This window comes from Xenia sp. Carnegie-2017, unplaced genomic scaffold (assembly GCF_021976095.1).
Source record: "Xenia sp. Carnegie-2017 unplaced genomic scaffold, XeniaSp_v1 HiC_scaffold_71, whole genome shotgun sequence".
Lineage (NCBI taxonomy): Eukaryota > Metazoa > Cnidaria > Anthozoa > Malacalcyonacea > Xeniidae > Xenia > Xenia sp. Carnegie-2017.
This window is the reverse complement of record NW_025813539.1, coordinates 150,073-170,325: the sequence shown is the minus strand read 5'-3', so window position 1 is coordinate 170,325 and position 20,253 is coordinate 150,073. Positions and strand designations below refer to the sequence as shown.

Here is a 20,253-nt window from a genome sequence, read left to right as displayed (position 1 = left end):
GTAAATATTTATCACATAAACTCAAGCAAAATCAAGAAAGTTTTCATGTAATGTTAACATTGAGATGATTCCGTCTCTATGATTTTTTAGGATTTTCTATCACTTCTGGCGATGTTTGGATCTTAGAAAGTAAACGTGAATGTTTTGTCACAGTGAACGTCTTTAACAAACTTAATCATAAACTTTATGTTGGTGGTAACATTCAAATCACAACTTAATTTCCAAAATCCCATTTCGATGTTTCTTATTCATCTGATAATGGATCGTATCATGAGACTAAGACGTTGACCAGTGGGAAAATAGTGCTGCGTGCTTTACTGTCTAAGATTACGGTAACAATTTGAATGTTTTGTGTTGTGTAGTTGATTACCATACATATGTACTACTATGTAATGGATATTTGTATGGATTACAAAGTTTATTTTCTCACTGATCAGATTTAAACGCTCATATGTAAATCATACGTAAATGCCTTGTACGGTAGGTCGTTATACTAATAAAGTGAAGGATATCACAGTTTGTTTCATTATTGTGGAGAAGTTGATGCCAGCTGCTCAATAATGATTTTCATATCAATATTATTGTCAAGTTATGTAATGTTCACTTACTCCATTTTATAGTCAATTATCACTGGAGAAAATGCGGTCCTCGATACTCCCGTACGTGGTAAACAAAATGTTATTATTTATAATCCTGTCACCGTGACACCTGCTGTTTTGGCGTTTCAATGGATACTAAATGGTTGGGATCATTACAAATACCAACTTGAAGTATGTACATGAACCTAATTTTACTGCATGTTGGGAGGGAGGGAAGAGGATTTGACATAAAGAAATTGCTGTTTTTTTGTTTTCGCTTTCCAAAAGTTTAACCAGTTATTTTACGTAGATCACGTTGTATACAATATAAATACTTTATGTAGCATTGTGCATTACCTTTTTACGCCACAGGGGGGAGTGGACAATACTCGTGGCCTTCTGATGCTACGATTATTGCAAGTGTCAACATTCGAGGTCTTCTCACTACGACTGCTGACTCTGGATTCACTATTGTGAAGGCTCATGACACTGAGAATTTATTGCATTATGGTCAATCAAAGGTGTGTATGCGTAACTTGAAGAAGAAAACTTTAAATGGTTGTTTTTTAATTCACTTGTTGTATTTTAGGTTTATATATTGCCTCCGGACAACTTAAAGTTTGTCCCCTCAAGAGTTGAAGTTGAAATTGGTACAAAGTTAAAGATTCCTGTGTCTGCTGCTGCATTTTCTTTATCAGGTTTGTTGTAGATACGTATATTGTTTAACAAACATGTAATGTTTAGAATCAGTTATACGTAGTTCATCCTTTCTTTCGATAATACATGTTTAAAGATAGATATAATTTATCCTTTTTTAAATACTTCTAAACATTGAAACTTTACGTACAAAAGTTTAGGCGTGATTATTAATTGAAGTTATTTAACTTATGAATAATTTTTTTAGAAAACGACGATTTATTGTTTTTTGATGATTGTCGCAAAATGAAGCTTACGATATCTGTTAATAATCCTTCAATATTTCAAGTACTTGGAACATCAGGTTTGTTGTTTACGTGGCGACTGATGATACTAATAAAGTAAATGGTTTGAACCCGGGAGTATCGTTATATGTTTGTAAATGATGATCGTCCAGGTTAATAAAGTCCTGAGAAGGACTGTTTTTGATGTTGTTGACTGACGTTTCGACAACCTTAGCGGTAGTCATCTTCAGAGTCAAATGAGGAGTAAACGTCAGGTTAGCCGTATTTGTTGTCTGGTTCTTACGTCATTGTTGTTCTTGTTGTTTGATGTAATAGTTGATTCGTCTGTGACAGTCGTTAATCCGTGCTCGTATCAGTCGTCTGCTGGTGGATTTGATAATCTGAATAGCCTCTTGTGTGTTCAACGGAGACTTAATTCTAAGTCCTGCCGGAACGAGACCAAAATCCTTGCAGCGGTGGTTGAACCAGAGTTGTTGGCGTATGCGTCTGACGTTGCTTGCAAAACGTATGTAGTCGTTAGCAAGTTGTTCGCTCTGTCGTCCAAATGATCGTAATAAAGTAAATGGTTTGAACCCGGGAGTATCGTTATATGTTTGTAAATGATGATCGTCCAGGTTAATAAAGTCCTGAGAAGGACTGTTTTTGATGTTGTTGACTGAAATCATTGACTGGTTCAAACCATTTACTTTATTACGATCATTTGACGACAAGCAACTTGCTAACGACTACATACGTTTGCAACATACAACTCTGGTTCAACCACCGCTGCAATTTTGTTCGTTCCGGCAGGAAGAACCGTTTATCAAATCCACCAGGACTGATACGAGCACGGATTTAACTGTCACAGACGAATCAACTATTACATCAAACAACAAGAACAACAATGACGTAAGAATCAGACAACAAATACGGCTAACCTGACGTTTACTCCTCATTTGACTCTGAAGATGAAAGGTTGTCGAAACGTCAGTCAACATCAAAACAGTCCTTCTCAGGACTTTATTAACCTGGACGATCATCATTTACAAACATATGATGATACTAATGTTATTTTTAAAGGGCATATGACTCCAAAAATTTACTATTCTAATTATATTTTCGTTCAACAGAACTTTAAAAATGGCAGTGTATTTTGTAGAACTGTTTATGCATATCGTAGATATTGCGATATTAAAGTTTTTTTAATAACCGATTTACACAACTTTCCACGTCATTTTGCACAATGAGTTGATACAAAGTTTCCAACATCCTTTAGTTTCAAGGCAACTTTTTTGTCAAAATTATGAGGAAATCTTTTTTATCATTAACTCCTCACAATAAAAGAAGCTTCTCTTCGGTTAACAGCAAGTATACCTGCTCTGTCAAATTTTCATTATGCAATGTGACGAAAAAACGTTTTTGTAAAGCGTCCATTACACAAACTACATTATCTTGAGAGTGAAACGTGACGTGAATAAAGTTATGTTCAATGAAAATATAATCTAAACAGCACAATTTTCGAGTCGTACATTTTGAATGACTTTACGTTTATTTAAGACAAATAGATGATTTTCTAACTCCTGGAGATACATCAGTGTACCGTAACGCTTTTTAACGATCGTCTCACTATTACTAATGTTTGAATTTTCAATATGAACATAATAGCCCAACATAAGACTTTTAAAAAAGCAATCACAATAATAAAATATAAGGTTTTTTCATTAATAACGTTTCGTCTTTAACTTAAGACATCTTCAGATTATATGAGATAAATTATATACGTAAGGTTTTAAATACAAGCATATATTACAGGTTGTTAAATTACATGTGAGAGGAGTAGGAAGTTTAGATGACGGAATTAAGGGAGAACGGCGGTATATTAAAGAAGGTGAAGGGGGATTGAGTTGCCTTGGGTGTTAAGAGAGGGTTTAAGTTTGGATATAAGAAGGCTTTCATGAATCATAAGGTCATAATTGTCGGAGGAGGGAGAGAGAATTGAGAAGTCATTAAAATTAGCAGAGTGAGATGTATTTCTTATATGGAAAGAACTGCAGATGGTGGTGGACATAAGGAAGGTTTCTCTGTTAATGGAGAGATTCCCAAGTGTTCCGATATTCTGGTGTGTAAATGACGCGTGGTTTGACCCACATACGATGCAGAGCAGCATCGACACCTAAATGAGTATACAATACCAGATCTCAGGAGCTTGGGAACCCTATCTTTAAAAGGAAAGAAAGAGGAGAGACGCCTGGAAGAACGAAAAACAAAGCGAACGTTGATATGAGGAAAGGCAGCATTGCAGAGTCGAGTGATTTGAGTGCGAATCTGAAGACAGTGTAGGTCAGTGAATCGGAGACAGAAGTACATGATTTTCTTAGGAGCATTATCTTACTTCTGTCTACACTTTCACTGGCGTCATTACACACCAGAATATCGGAACACTTGGGAATCTCTCCTTAACAGAGAAACCTTCCTTATGTCCACAACCATCAGCAGTTCTTTCCATATAAGAAATACATCTCACTCTGCCGATTTTAATGACTTCTCAATTCTCTCTTCCTCCTTCCTAATGTAATTTAACACCCTGTAGTATATGCTCGTATTTAAAACCTTATGTATATAATTTATCTCATATAATCTGAAGATGTCTTAAATTAAAGACGAAACGTTATTAATAAAAAAAAAAAACCTTTTATTTATTATTGTGATGGCTTTTTTAAAAGTCTTATGTTGGGCTATTATGTTCATATTGAAAATTCGCTTTCCGCCTCGCAAATCTCTGGCCAGGATTTTAATGTTTAAATGTTTATTTTGGATGAGTTTGATGATATTATTACTCCTGGTTGTACATCAGCGTGCCTCAAAGCTTTGCGTGAAGGATATGTCATTGTCACAGCTGGATATCAATATAAAAATATTAATATTAAAGCAACTGTTACAGTAGCTGCGTACTTAATACTTAAAGTAAGGAAAATTCATCTACTTTTCTCTAACATTTTATTTACTGTTTCGTTTTACTGTCAAATTTCAATCCCCTAAATGAGAAATCTCACACCATTATTGTCACGTTATAAATGTATTATCTTCTAGGCTCTCGATCCTGTTGACATTGCTGTTGTCACCCTTGGTTCAGCAAAGAACTTTATCATACAAGGTGGACCTCAACCATGGGTTCATGATAGATCAACACATTATGAGAAAGGTACGTAACCACGTCATTTATGGTTTCATGTCAGATCTACACATTATGAGAAAGTTAATTACATCCATTGTATTACTTTAGTAACTAATTATAATATATTTTGTACTTCATTGAACTCTGAGAAGTTAGCTCTGATCTCAATAAGAACTGATGTGATACCACAACATCCGTTCGGTGAACAAAGCTCTCTACATTATTATCACGTGACTTGTAAGGAGTTCGGGGAACAAAATATTGTGGTTACAATTGGCAATAATCCATCAGAAACTAATAACTATCCAGCGAGCTCTATTATCACTTTGAGATTTGCCTGCATGATACCTGCCACCCTCAACTCTGAACCAGATGTCCAACTACCCGAGATCACGGATCGTACGTTCAGTTTACAGGATTGTCAGAGTCCTAATAAAGAGGTATTTGTTACGTATAATTAGTAATTGTTCATTTGTTTAGTACCTCTAGAGAAACATTAATGTTTTTGTAACTTTTAATGAAAAAATTTTTTTCTGTATACATAAATGAGGAGAACGAAAATTGTCATGTTAAGGATGTGTCAAATATAGATTTAATAAAATACAAATATGTTTGCAATGTATTGACTATACCGCAGCATTATCTATTTACTGCATGTATTACTGAATTTTTTATTTTTATTGGAATTATTGAAATTAGTGGAAATGACGATCTTTTTCAAAACAATTTTAGCCAATAGTACGAAACTTCCATCGTTCACAACGAACATCACAAAGGTTGAAGTTGAAAACGAGTCTCGCAAGGAAAAGATTCTCTGTAACGTGCTCAGTGCTGAGGACAACGACTACTGGTTCACACGAGAAGGGAAACGCGTAACAAATAGCAAAATATATCGTTACAAGAAGAATAGATATCTGAGAATAAAAGATCACATGGCTGACGCTGGGTGAATACGTTTGCTGGGCAAGAAACAAGGCGGGAGAAGTGAGCAGAATAATAAACGTTGTTGTCGTGGGTAAGTGTTTAAATGCCTTCGATCCTTGATCACGACAATGCTATACCTTCAACTTTCTTTTGATTTGTATTTTCTGGTTTTCTTTTGACAAAGTTCTGGCAAAGACTTGTAGTTTGTGCTTTCCTGTTTTCCTATTATGTTTATTTTTTTTCAGACTCACGTGTAGACAAGATCACTAAAGGTAAGTGCCAAAAAGGGCACTCCTATAATATCGAGTATTCAGAATCTGGAGTGGCTATCATAACGACATACCTCTTTTTTGTGGACATTCATTGCTCTCTAAATGTTCATAGATTTTGCACCCGTTTTTCTATTTCCGCATTTGATAAAAAAGAAACACAAGTACTTTCCTGTTGGAAAACGGTTTTCAATGAACTGTGAAGCTAATGGACGACCTTCACCAAAGGTGCAATGGTACAAAAACGGTCAACTTATGTCGTAGATGCCGGATGGAAAAAACCCTCTAGCGAACGATACACAAGTATTAATATTTCACGATGTAAATCCAAAGACGACGGATCTTACCGTTGTTTTTATGGAACAGAGTGGGAAATATCTCAACAACATACACAGTACTAGCAAAGGTAGTTACTCAAAAACGTTCGTTTTATGCTTTTCCTTTCAGATAGGCCGTGACCATGAAACCAAATTGTTTTGTTTCGTGATACACATCTGAGAAATGGAAAATTTTTACAATTTTGTACTTTTCCTCTTAGCATACACCCATAAAAAAATTCCCAAGAAAACTATGCGCCCAAACTAGAATAATTGCTTTTCAAATCTTTAAAATTGCTGGTTGATCGTTAGACGCCATCTTCGATTTTTGAATTGTGGTTGATGGAATTTAGTGAAATTCACTCTCCTCAGTCCTTCTATGAATAATTACAGCCTGAAATTGCAAAATTTGAGGGTGCTTTGGGCAGCATGCAGGATAGCACACTTTCTTTAATGACCATTATACAAAATAAAGGCGCATGAGTTTATTTGAATGCTAAATTTCTGGGTTGAATTACTTTCTAAGTGACTGATAGAAATTAAATCTTGCAGATAACATCAAGGCATTTTTCACGTTTCTTAATTTATGTAGTAAAATGGACCTGTTTTTTTACACTCTTCCGAATATTAATTGACTTATTTACAAAGCATATAACATCGGTATCTAGAGACTTTCACCAATAAAATTGCTATGTCAAATGCTTTAATATATATCAATTCTTTCTTTAATTTTCTTCCTATTTTTTTACAAATCGCTTACAAAAAGCATGCTAAAATCAATTTTTCAGAAGTCTTCATAACAAAGCCTCTAATTACGCATATGAAGAAGGTGACAACGTGAAGGCAACTTGTAAAGCTTTTAGCGATAGTCTGCCGCACTTTCAGTGGGCTGTCGTCGAAGGAGAAAATGCAACTGTACGTGTCCTGGATCCCAACTTGAGCGAAGACGAATGTATATGGAAAGGTGGAGATGAACGATATCATGGTGTGCATATTCTCTTCATTAACGTAACCAGAAAAGACGAATGGTACTATTATTGTGTCGTTGGCGATAACCTGGGTTATGATTCTACCTCCACGTTTTACCAAGACCTATGACGCCAGTCTCCATGTCAGATGAGTGCGTTTTTATGTTTTATTTTTCGCTCATATAAAACCATTGGCGCAGTTTCGCAACCATTGCATGAGCTTATTGTCTAGTCCAGGGGTCTCGAAACTACGGCCCGCGGGCCAGATGCGGCCTCTGAATCTGGCCCGCAGAGACACTAGAAGCCAATTTCACCACTCACATTGAGAAAACTGAACAGACTAATAGTTATTTTGTTATGATACTACTCTTGGTTGAAATTTAACCTTCAAATTTTGAATAAATATTTTCTTAACTAATGAAGCTTGTGTAATGTACTTCGTTTTATTAAAATATTCGCTCTTTGACCTGCGGTATACGGTTCGTCGGCCCTCAACATGCTGAATGAAAGTTCATGTGGCCCTCTGGCTGTAAAGTTTGGAGATCCCTGGTCTAGTCGAATGGTTTCATTAGTTTTATTTCGACTGTTAATCAAGTGACTAGCTGAATTTAACTGCGATATGAATAAATCTTTTTGTTTTTTTAAAATTTCGCAGCGAGCAGAATCCTAGCTTTTCCTGTAATCTGAGTGGCTGTAGCAGCCATCGGGATTTTGCGATATTTGATCGCGGTCCGAAATTTTACGATATCTGACTGCTGTCCGGAATCCTCTTGCTAATACTTGAGCGAAGACTTTTTCTGTTTTGTTTGGTTTTGTTTTACTCCGAAAGGAAATTATCAGCCATCTTTTGATTATAATAATCTATTTTAGGTGAATTTTGAATTTTCTGAAGTAAAATGAAGAGCAAAGTGTTCATTGTTTACTTTAGCAAAAAATATATACGTTATTTACCATTTAGATTTGCTCGGATGGAAAAATATTTCCCCTCGGTCGCAAAAATATCTCTCAGCCTGCGGCCACTGGCATTTTTTTTGAGACCTCGGGAAAATATTTTTCCATCCGAACCTCCCAGCCGGTAAATAACATATATATGTATGTAACACTCTGACACCAATCAACGCATTGTATGTTTTCACAAGGAGCAACAAAACTCTGAAAAAACTACAATGATTTTTACGAATAGCGAAAAAACTTTTCCACGTTGTCTGGGCAACTGCTATTTTAGAGATTTTTACTTTATTTGAAATTTTAAGAGCAATGGATTTTAATCTCACTTCCACGATTATTTCCATAAAAAAGGTGTTATCATTGACGCGTGATCTACATATGACACGTGATTTTCTGACAAAGACTGTTTGACTGTAGCTATTTTCAAAAACAAGGTTTGCAACTATTTGTTTACACACATTTCTTTTTACAGCAAACCAGACTTTTTCCAGCACCATCAGCATGCTCCAGCAACAACCAGTTGAGAAGGACGAATCAGTTCAGAGTTCAAGAATTTCCCTTTACATTGTTGTATCCGTGGCTGCCATCGTTCGTGTCATAGGCTCAATTATTGCCTACTTATTAATATTCAAATGCAAGAAACACAAGAAACGCGTGTTTAGCGTTGCCGGCTATCGCCCTCGAAATTATCCACGGGGGAGAGACCTGCTGAGCTCTACTTCATCATCTGTGTCGACTAGCTCGACGAATCCGCTGTTGAACAATCAGCGTTTTCGAAGACATGACTCGGCTTTGTCAGACGTAAGTGTCATTCCTGATGATTTTGAAAGTCTACTGAATGTTGAGAATACCTACTAGCTACATGCTTACACGCATAAACTATGCTTCGTTGATTTACTTTCATTAAATTCTCAGGACCGCTACTGGTGGTTGTCGAATACGCACCTTTCGGCAATTTACGAGAATATCTTCGTGAAAGAAGACTTGACCGAAACGGAGAGACCATTCCAATAGAAGGAGAAGAAAAGTTGTGCTTTAGGGATTTCGTCTCCTTCAGTTATCAAATTGCTCGTGGAATGGAATATTTGTCAGGAAGAAAGGTAGCTTTAGATTGAACTATATCACTGTACAGCTATATAAGCATTGGTGTGATGATTTATCCTTACACCACCAATAATTTTGTAGTGTATTCATCGCGATCTTGCTGCCAGGAATATTTTAGTTGGTGAAGATAGAGTAATGAAAATTGCAGACTTTGGTTTAGCTCGCGACATTCATCAGATTGACTATTACCGCAAAACAACTGACGTATGTATTCTGTGAAATTGTGCCATTAATCCTGATAAATAATTTTTAAGAATATGAAAACATTTTTTGTCTTTATGGATTTTATTGTTTTCGTAAAGAAACTTCCTTGTATATGTATATTATAGTAAATTTTCTATTTTTGTGCCTGAACTTCGAGTGGAAATATTTTTGTTTGATATCATTGTATTATAAGACATTTATAATTACTTTGAACTTCACACTTTTTGTACTGCAGAGGAATGTCTTGTAAGTTATTTCTTAAAGTTTTCACACGGAATATCAATGAATGGAAAATGGCGATTTTGATGGAATAAAAGTGTAGGGTAAGGCAGCGTGCTAAAACGTTTATGCATGTTTTACAACAGTGGAATGAACATGAGCGAAAAGACTTTAGTTTCTCTTACTAAAATGTTTACAAGAACAAAGACATCGTGGAATTTTTATTCAATTCTTCATTTGTTCTTCTTTGAGTTAAATATTTTTTAAGTTTACGTTTATGCGGATGCTTATGTCATGTCCTTTAGAAATCAGCCAATAGTGAAATATTAATGCCTGATGACATTGTTGTGCAGATTTCACTGTTACAATTTACGTTAAATTTCAAAAACAATAACTTGAATGCTAGTTGCAACATACATATATAGTTTATAACCAAATGAAATGAGATTCACTTTCTCACGTAGAAATTGACGTATGAAAAATATCTGTAGTCGCAGCCTAATGACAGAGCATGAGAAAATACAACAATAGATTAAATGCTAAATATATGTTCTACTTCATAGATCATACACTCATGCTTTGGCGAACGAGCTTACAGTTCACCGTTTTCAAATTATTTCTGTATGAAAACATGAACACTGCTAAAAGTAGATACCTTGTTCTAGCTGCGTGTGCGGAAGCTATGGTGTTGTGAAAAGTAATATTTCACGGAATTCAAAAATACGAGTTGGTCGATATTTACAACTTGCCGGCAGGATTGAGAAATTTTTTCATGTATATTATTAATAAGTAATAGCATGGTTTCTCGTGCAATTTCGATAGTCTTTGAAAAACTCACTCGTGCATGTTTTCCCCGAATTGCACTCGAAATCATGCTATGACATATACGAATCATACCTGAGTGGCAAATCGAAGTGAACATAGGGTTTCCTGGAAAGAGTCCTCGCGAGGAGAAACATTCACGAACATCAAACTGAAATATGAATGTATTATTTACATACACTAATTATCACAACTAACACATGTTAATACTTCATGTCATCTACAATGACGTGTGTGCATTGATGAAAATCTGATACACATATATTCAGTAATACCAACCTTTTACTGTTACCACCAAGAGAGTTTTGCAACAAATGAGTTAATTTCGAGGTTCTATAAGGCACGTGACTAGCCTAAAATGTATTATAATTTATTTGACTATCATCTCTACACAGTATAGCTACGTATGATTGAGTAAAGTTAAAACAGACGCAAACATTTATTTTCTGGAATAAATAATCTAAACATGCAATTTTTATTGTTGGAATTTCAAAGAACGGTCTATTGTTGCAGATGTATGTATTTTTCTTATATTTATGTAATGTTTAAAAATCGCATTGTGCACAGCGTTAATAGAATACAAAATCTATTTTGAAGCCTTTCCGAAAAACCCTCAAAGCATGTTCTTTGGCAAATGATTTACTGGAGCAAATATATTGCCTTTCTAAAATTCAACTTTTCCACTTTGCTATTCTACCTATTCAAATAGAAGAACAGTTGTCACAGATTCTTTTAAGGGGATACACTGGCTGTTTGTATAAATCAACTCGAAAAAGCATTTCATGTGGCTTGCTTGTAATTTCTATGAACAATTTTAGTTTTCTCATCTGATATGCGTGTTTTGGATGATCAGAAGGGGCCCGAGAGTCAACTATAAGTTTGTAAATGATGATCGTCCAGGTTAATAAAGTCCTGAGAAGGACTGTTTTGTTGTTGTTGACTGACGTTTCGACAACCTTAGCGGTAGTCATCTTCAGAGTCAAAGAGGAGTAAACGTCAGGTTAGCCGTATTTGTTGTCTGGTTCTTACGTCATTGTATTGTGTGTGCAGGAAATGTGTATTGTCATTGTGGATTAGTGTGAAGTGAAATATTTTATTTTTAGTTGTGATGTGTGATATAGGTGTGACGTTTTTAGTTGTAATGTGGGTGTCAATTGTGTATTGTCATTGTGAATTAGTTTGAAGTGTGATGTTTTTTAGTTGATCGTTTGTTTGTATTGTGAATAAGTCGTTTGTAAGGTGCCAGTAATTGCTGTGATCTGTTCAGGGGGGTTTGTTTCTAGTTGGTGTACCAACTTTCTAATGTAAGCCGTTGTCTATAGTCAGTACTGTAAGTGATGCATTTTGCCGAGTCCCAGTCAATGTTGTGCTTTGTGATTCGGTGATGTTCGGCAATGTGATTAGTTTTGTCTTGTTTCTTAGTAGCTCGTTTGTGCTCAGTAAGTCTTATGTTTAAGTTCCTGCCAGTTTCCCCGATATAGGAGGCGTGGCAGTCAGAGCAGTTTATTTTGTAAACTGCACCTTGTCGTTCGTTGGGTTGTTCTTTGTCCTTTATGTTCGTTAGTACTTGTCGTAACGTTGTGATTGGTTTATGTGCGACACGTATGTTGTATGGTCGTAAGATACGCGAGATATTATCAGACGTACCTTTGATGTAAGGTATCGTTGCTGTTGTCACTGAGTTGTTCGTTTCGTTGGGTTCGTTGGGTTTGTACGTGTTGGGTTTGATAAAGTCAGAGTTATAGTTGTTTTTGTCGAAAACACGTTTGAGATAGTTGTTTTCGTATTGTAAAGCGTCCTGTGAATCACATATGATTTGTGCACGTCTTGTTAATGTTCTGATTGTGTTCATATGATTTTCTTGTTAATGTTCTGATTGTTAATGTTCTGACATGTGATTTGTGCACGTCTTGTTAATGTTCTGATTGTGTTCATATGATTTGTGCACGTCTTGTTATTGTTCTGATTGTTTATGTAGGGTTGTAAGATTATTGGTCTAGTAGTCGGTCCGGGTTTATTAACCTGAACGATCAACATTTACAAACATATCAGGATTATACCAATCTGGACAATCTACATTTACAAACACATAATTTTTTGCGTTACATAGAAGATGGCGATTCACGTAGGAGACATACGTAGCCGGCATGTTAGTATGAGAAAACTAATTATGAAATTCAACGATATCATCGTTTGCTTCAATAATAGAGAGCTAAATTAAAAACGTAAAACTAAGGCGAAAGAAAGTTTAAAAAAAAACATAGAAACCATAAACTAAAACGATATAAACTTAAAGCAACACAGATAACTCACTCCACAACCGCAAATTCCAAAAAACTGAAGTGAAAAACCTCTTCAAAAAAAATCTTGCTTGCGCACAGGTGTTACAGCCTTTCGTACGGCCCCGTAACGACTTAGGCCGATGACGAAATAGAATGCTACTTACTTGATCGGATGATGTAACGGCAACGGCTTTCAAGTTGGTAACAAACACATCGTTGGCTTGTTTGCCATTGTTTGTGGTTACTTGTTTAATCTCATGTTTGCTGTCTGGGTTTCCAAGGAGATCACGTATTGTCTCGCTGTATATTTCGAGAAAAGACGCTTGTATCTCGTACTACATAAAGTTTTGGGAAAAATCATGATTGAATAAATGGCTGGAAAAACCCAATCGAGCGATTTAACATAATCATGTGTCGTGAGCTACATGTATCTTTCTGAAAAGTCAACTCTCGTCATTAATAATATACTTTATGTGTACAAAATTGACATTTATTACCTTCCAACCTTTACTCATGAGATCCTTGGCACTAAAGAAGACTTGTTCCATAGCACGTGGTATCACACCCACGTATCACGGCCTTTGATATCACTTTCCATTGTAAATGTTTTACCTGATCCAGTCTGACCATACGCAAAGATGCAAACATTGTATCCATCAAGCACACTTTGAACTAGCTGTGCTGTTTCTTGATAAATCGTTACTTGAGTGGTTTCTGGACAAAATGCTTTGTCAAATGAAAATGACATTCTGGCTTGTTGGCTTTTCTTAGACAAAGTACTAGACTAAACAGGAAAGTTCGCAAAACATTTGAATCAATCTTCAATATTCACCAAACAACGTTGGTATGTTTATGTACGTACGTAAACATAAATAAACGGAACAGCGTAATGTTCCCAATAAAAGATTGAAAGGTCTACATAAATAAACACATACCTTGCTGTTATTGCGTAGAATAATATCAGTGTCATTGGCGAACTCCATATTAGTGAGCGAAACACTAGTTTCTGAAGGCAGACTTGGCCGAACACGACAATAGACGCGAATGTTACCCTTCAACTCTTGTACTTTATTACGAAGCTGACGTCGTATTGTCTCCTTACCTCGAAGTCTCGCCTCCAGTTCACAAATACTATCTTGATGTTCGCGTAACTTACTTTCAAATTGTAAAATAATAACGCTTGCCTGACGATCGTTTTCCATTTTTGCTTTTTTGTAAGCATCCTTAAATCATGAACACAATTTATAATTAGAGATAAAATATTTGTGCGGCTACCTGCACAGCAATACACGCATAAACATATTATGTCTCTAAAGATATACACGCCGTGTTACACTGGGAATTTTTACACAATAAAATACAATAAACAAACGAGGCGAGTTTGATTATGCTTTACGATGATCTGTTTTTTTTGTCGTGTTGAAACCATTTACTTTTCAAACACTTATATTTACGGTTCAAACCATTTACTTTATTCCGAAAACACCCTCTCGATTTCGCCTCTTAACTCAACTTCTGTCTTTTCATTCAGACGATTTTGCAATTTTTTACTCAATGCTGCAGCCTGAAGAAATAGCTTTGTCAACGAGGACACAAAAGTATATTTATACGTAGAGCACGAGACGACTTTTCAGCATTTAAATCAGTAAGAGCCAACGGACTCTAAATGTTCCCTAACTCTCATACGTACTTTTGGAGTGCGACAAAAGAAATCGCGCTTCTTAAAATCAACAGCAAACTAATTTCTTCGTCAGAATTTCGCTAATTTTTTTGCAAAGCAAGCACTCAATGAAGTGAAAGTAACGTTTTAAATCGTTGATCCAGAGGGTTCAGATCACTTTGCATTAAATTTATTAAAAAACAGACACGGAAAAGTTTAACAATCCGCCTACAAAAAACGTACAGATTATATTCATGCATCTCTATCTAAGGAAATTTCACAGTTCTAAATGAAATGCTAAGGCAAAGAAGTTCGCAAAGACGAATGTTTTTAGGCAGCATTTCTAATCCATGGGTAAGTCAAAAAATCAAATCGGCAATAAAAAAACCTGACTTATGCCTGTTTTCCACTAGCTACGTATCGTAAGGTATCGTAGCAAAACGTAGCATGGCGCATTTGTGCTTGCGCCTATTGACCATCAAATTCATAAGTACGCATGCGCCATGTTACGTTTTGCTACGATACGTTACAATACGTGGCAAGTGGAAAACAGGCTTTAGTGACTTAAATGTTTCATTAGCGTAGCAAGCCAGCAAGTAGAACTCCTGGTATGTAAAGTTTAGAGCACAATCATCAATCATTTTTAAAGAAAATGTTTTTACAATGATTAAACACAGAAAAATTTGCATAGCACGCCCAGATTTACAGGTGACCGCCACAATGTAATTTTTCAGTGTTTCGTCGTAAGTTCCTAACAGAGAAAAGCAATTATGCATTTCAAAAAACCAAAATCATTTAAAATACATACTTCTTGCATTTCTTTTTCTTTCATCACAACGTTTCCTTGAAGTTGGTGTTTCTGTCACTCCAATCATTTATATTAAAGGACATTGGCAACGAAAATTTTTTTTCATACGTTTATTATAGATTGCTAATGAATACTCAATCTCGTGTTTTCGCGTCTCTTTGAATTTTGCTGTTGAGAAAGTTTGAATATAGTTGACCTGATGTGTTTCACTTTAAGATGTTTTTCACGAGATTTCAATTTCGAAAAATTCGAATAACAAAATCGATGAAAAGCAACAATTCACAAGAAACTAAAAAATAGAAGAAAAAACTATGAAATCAATGCTGTATTTCTTGAAATAGATAATATTATAATAACAACTATCTCACTTCACAAATCAATTCAGTTTCTATTCGACGCTGTTTTTCTTTTTTGATCTTCTCATCCTTTTGCCTTGACGATGTAGAAAATTGTTTTATGATTAGGATAATTCAATTTACTGCATGGATAACACGTTGACTATATAGATAATATGGTTCACGACATGGATAATACGGTTGACTATATGGATAATACGGATCACTACATGGATAAGACGGTTGACTGTATGGATAACAAGGTTGACAGTATGGATATGGTTCACTACATGGATAACACGGTTGACTGTATGGATAATATAGTTCACTACATGGATAACATGGTTGACTATGTGGATAACACGGTTGACTATATGGATAACACGGTTGACTATATGGATAATACGGTTCACTACATGGATAATACGGTTTGCTACATGGATAATAAGACGGCTCACTGGATAGATTATACGGTTCAATACATGTATAATATGGTTCACTAAGACTAAATGAATGATATGGTTCACTAAATGGACAATACGGTTTACCACATGGATTATATAAAGTCCACCATATGAAACAGGGTGACTTTTTTGGATATGTAAATTTATAGAACTTTACTTGCAAAGTAATTTTGTCTCATGTTGAGCTTGCGCTAATGTTTGAAATTGCTCCTGAAGTTCTGTTAATTGTGAAATGAAATCCTGTAATGAACGGGCCTAGGAAGATATGGGATAAAAGAGAAGATAAAGAAGTAAAAATTTGATGGAAAATGGGTTAAAAGTTAAGCAACAAACCGGACCCGTTCAATATTGTTCTGATTGTATTCAATTTTCAAGTTGTCTAATGTCGTTCACGATTCATTGACTGAAATGAAACGATTTTGAATCAGACAATTTCAATAAAAAAACTTTGAATATGATAAAGTTTAATGGATCTTTGAGTACACCACATGATAGATTGAATACACCCCGTGATAGATTAATACATCACGTGATGGATTGAATACAACACGTGATAGATTGTTTACCGTAAAAACGTGTCACATATACACAAAGTTACAAAAAAAACTTACTCTTACTTCAATCTTATTATGGGCAACTTCCAACTCTACTTCTTTATCATTTTCTCGTTTGACACACTCATCCAGTTGATGTTTTGTTTGTTTTAATTTTTCTCGTAATTTCTTAATCCTACCATCCATCTCTTCTTTTCGCTTTTAAACCAAACATTTTCCTCTTTCAAAGAGTTTTTAGCTTCACTATTTCCTGAAAATCTTTGCGCATCTAGAAGAAATAATTATTTGTTTATTTTTTCATGAAAAAAATGAACAAAAATTAGCGGAATCAAATGATGAGTAATCGACGCTGTTTAGTTTGATCAACGCCATACGTACGTAGACTTAAAATTTATTGAGTATCCATTTTACCTTACCAATTTCCTTCTTATGATTCTTCTAAATTTCTTTTATTTCAGAATCATATGTTTTCTAACTTTGTCGATTTTCGTCTCCATTGTAACAGCTTCCACTTCCATCTCGCGTTTAACGTTCACATCTACATCTACATGTACATCTACATGTACATGTACATGCACATCTACATTTACACCTGGCATTCTGATAATGTCGAAACATGTTTGCTCTCAAATAAATCGTCGTTTTCTCAAGTGTTTTTAAAATTGCTGCTAATTAGAAATTATGGTAGAACGAAAATTGTCATGTTAAGGAAGTGTCAAATATAGATTTAATAAAATACAAATATGTTTGCAATGTATTGACTATACCGCAGCATTATCTATTTACTGCATGTTCTATTATTGAATTCATTATTCATGTATCTACAATCACCATCTTTGTTACATTTAGTTCCACGTACGAAGTCCTCAAGATCTGAAACTTCGTATTTCATTGAGAGACAATAAAAATCGTTTGTTTGATAAATTTACGTCACTTAAAATTATTTGGACAAGCAGCAGCTATGATATGGCTTCATATTGTTTCTTAAACAAACATCTTTCTCCAAGTATACACGCCATACATACGAGACCATTATGTCCGGAACGTAAAGCAAGAAGTTCTGTGTTTAAACAAGATAATGGTACAGCACGAACAATAGGTGTTAGTAAAGCTATTCTAATGTTTTTTGTTAATCTTGTAACGATGTTGTCGTCTGTATAATTTTTTCTTTTCATCTTTTGATATTTTACGTAAGGTCTGTGACCAAAATGCGAGACGTGTTAAGAAGATAATGACAGACGTTACATCAAATATTACGGTAAAATAGAGAATCAGTTTGTAGTTTGAAATACTTGCATCGATACCATGTTCTTTCCAATCTTTAAGGTCTTGACAAACTTTTTTAGGTTGATTGAGCAATCCACTCTTCCCTCTCCAATAGATTTGTTTGTGTAAGTACTATCGATGTTTTTCCAGTCATCATTATTTGACCAAGCGTTTACGAGAACTGCTATAGATGTAGCAATGTCTAGAGATCGTAGAACTAGAAAAAATAACAAACTGTGCGATGTATCCACGATAGTTTAACTTTGCAACTTTGTTATAATTTTCACTAACTTTTCTTGTCATTTTTTTGTAAACGAGTCAAGGTTGTAGTTAGTGCATGGTGTTATTCAAGTGAATATCTCTTCATTATGTATTTCATGTTATATCTACGTAAGATTCTTTAATATTTTATAAGAAAATATCTTTAAATAATCCAATAACCATTATTCATTTACCACATGCAACATTGAGTTATATGTCAAACATTTCATCGTCAGATTCATAAAATAAGAGTATTCTGCGCATTTCTACGATGGAAACGAAATAAAAAGTATACGCAACATTGGGTATAGTTTATGGTTTACACACCAGTTCACGTACGAACAGGTATACCTGTTCTTTTCATATGTATTTGCATTAAAATATTAAATTTTTTACAAAAAACAGCAAGTAAAAACCTGTCATTTACTTTGTAGTTTTCTTCTTTTCATATGTAAAAGAAATTAATACGTACTTGCAGAAAGATAGCATGATTAACGTCCTTTCATGTGACAAATTATTACAATGAAAACCAATCATATTTATCTTTCTTAGCTAAATATCTTGTTGTCTGTTATTTCATTATGTGCTCTTTTTTAATGTTATTTCCCTTCTTTTTAAGTTTAAGTTTATGATATGTATGTAACAAAACCAAACAGTACACTGACATTAGTCGAACAGTCTACTCTTGCTTTACAGTGTCCCTAGTTACCCATAGCAAGCGATCCACAGTTATCCAGCAGTATTCTAACTTTCTTTATTATTTCATGTTGTTTGTTCAATCAATATGTTTCGTTCGTTCATACGTTTTTCTAGAGCTTTGATTGTTTCCTTTTGTGTTGTCACCAGCTTATGTTCTTTTACGATATTTTTTTTTTAGTTTGTAGATCTCAAACATGTGTTCTTTGTATGTTGTTGCTCATGTTATATTCCATGATATCTTGTTTTCTCTAGGCTTAGCTTGAACTGTTTCATGAAAGAACAAGTGCACTTATGATAAACGTATGGAACGGATCGTACACACAGGAATGATACTTTCAGCAATAACTGTTGAAACAACTTTCCAAGTCTGAATCGTGCTTACCGTTTTATGGATTTTTTTATCATCATGCTGTAAACCTTTCTTGTTAAAATTATCCTTCAGTGTTTTGTAGGTTTCGTGCACTGTTTGATTAGTTTTGTATCTTTTCTAACCGCATGTAGAAGTTTCGTGTCGAATTTTGTGAAACTGATTTGATATTTTGAAACTGATAAACTTTTTCATCATATTTCCTTCCAGGGCTATGTTTAAACACAATGGGCTATGTTTCCTTCCAGGGCTATACTTAAACACAATTAAATTGTAAAATAACCAGAAAACTGGTCGATAAGTCTTTCCCATTTCCTTCAATCCTGTTGAAACATTCTATCAGTATACGACCTTCAGAATAATTTATATAATGGATGACAATTTACTATAAAGGAATAACAATTTATACGTACCAGTTGATATTAATAACGTATTAAATCTCACTTCATGGTAGAGCTGAGTTCATTCCCCAATTTGAGTGTCTAGTGTCTACCTATTTTTGCTGCGCACATGACATGGATGAGATGTTTTTTATCGGTTGACTTATTTTTCGAAAAACACATACAGCGAAAAAAGTTATGTTGATTTCAAGGTTCTGTTGAGCATCGGTTCTTTAAAGTATCCTAACAAAATGGCCGCTTGGACGTTACACGAATGTTGAACGATTTTGAAAATAAGGATTTTCCTTATCCAACAAGGCAAAAATTCCATTGTTTCTCCACTCGCTACCCTCCCTATACATATACTTCCTAGAGCAGAGAAAAATGCAAAGAGAAAATAGTTGTTTATCGGTATGGTCTGATCATAGGTGGCCCAAAAAATCACATAGCTAGCTAAATTGTATAAATAACGATAACTCTCTCCCATTTCATTGCAACAGACCGTAACATTGAAACAGAAGTTTGCGGTGCGCGGTCTGTTACGATGAAATGAGGAGAGTTTAATGTATTTGTTTAATCTATTTAGCTAGCTAAATGATTTTAGAGACCTATGGTCTGATTGACCAATTGGAAAATCGGTCATATTACTAAGTACTATTTAATGCCTGACTGCCCTTCCCCACCTCACCTCACCCCCAACGGTAAAATACTTTTGCATTACACAGATTA

General features: G+C 34.9%; 2 protein-coding genes and 3 long non-coding RNA genes across 5 annotated transcripts in view; 2 read left to right on the top strand and 3 right to left on the bottom strand.

Moving 5' to 3' along the window:
- The window catches only part of LOC124459203 (neuronal cell adhesion molecule-like), a 34,232-nt gene extending 27,086 nt beyond the window's left edge, over positions 1-7,146 (top strand). Inside the window, exon 9 of the mRNA XM_047008722.1 lies at positions 6,972-7,146. The gene's annotated coding sequence lies outside the window, so the exon portion shown is untranslated. The remainder of the gene's footprint in view (positions 1-6,971) is intronic.
- Positions 7,147-8,799: 1,653 nt separating this feature from the next.
- Positions 8,800-9,613, top strand: LOC124459208. Its single transcript, XR_006953504.1, has 3 exons — positions 8,800-8,900; positions 9,015-9,199; positions 9,285-9,613. It is a non-coding gene; the product is annotated as an uncharacterized LOC124459208 (long non-coding RNA).
- Positions 9,614-10,437: 824 nt separating this feature from the next.
- Positions 10,438-13,932, bottom strand: LOC124459295 (carboxy-terminal kinesin 2-like). Its single transcript, XM_047008786.1, is given in 6 exon segments — positions 10,438-10,599; positions 10,728-10,801; positions 12,895-13,065; positions 13,228-13,298; positions 13,301-13,514; positions 13,666-13,932. Coding segments are annotated over 6 exon segments (879 nt in total). The 3' UTR covers positions 10,438-10,517.
- Positions 13,933-16,155: 2,223 nt separating this feature from the next.
- LOC124459210 lies at positions 16,156-16,753 on the bottom strand. The gene is made up of 3 exons (XR_006953506.1): positions 16,615-16,753; positions 16,336-16,400; positions 16,156-16,252 (listed from the first exon to the last, which is right to left on the bottom strand). It is a non-coding gene; the product is annotated as an uncharacterized LOC124459210 (long non-coding RNA).
- Positions 16,754-17,733: 980 nt separating this feature from the next.
- Positions 17,734-18,138, bottom strand: LOC124459209. The gene is made up of 2 exons (XR_006953505.1): positions 18,109-18,138; positions 17,734-18,034 (listed from the first exon to the last, which is right to left on the bottom strand). It is a non-coding gene; the product is annotated as an uncharacterized LOC124459209 (long non-coding RNA).
- Between the last annotated feature and the right edge of the window lie 2,115 nt (positions 18,139-20,253).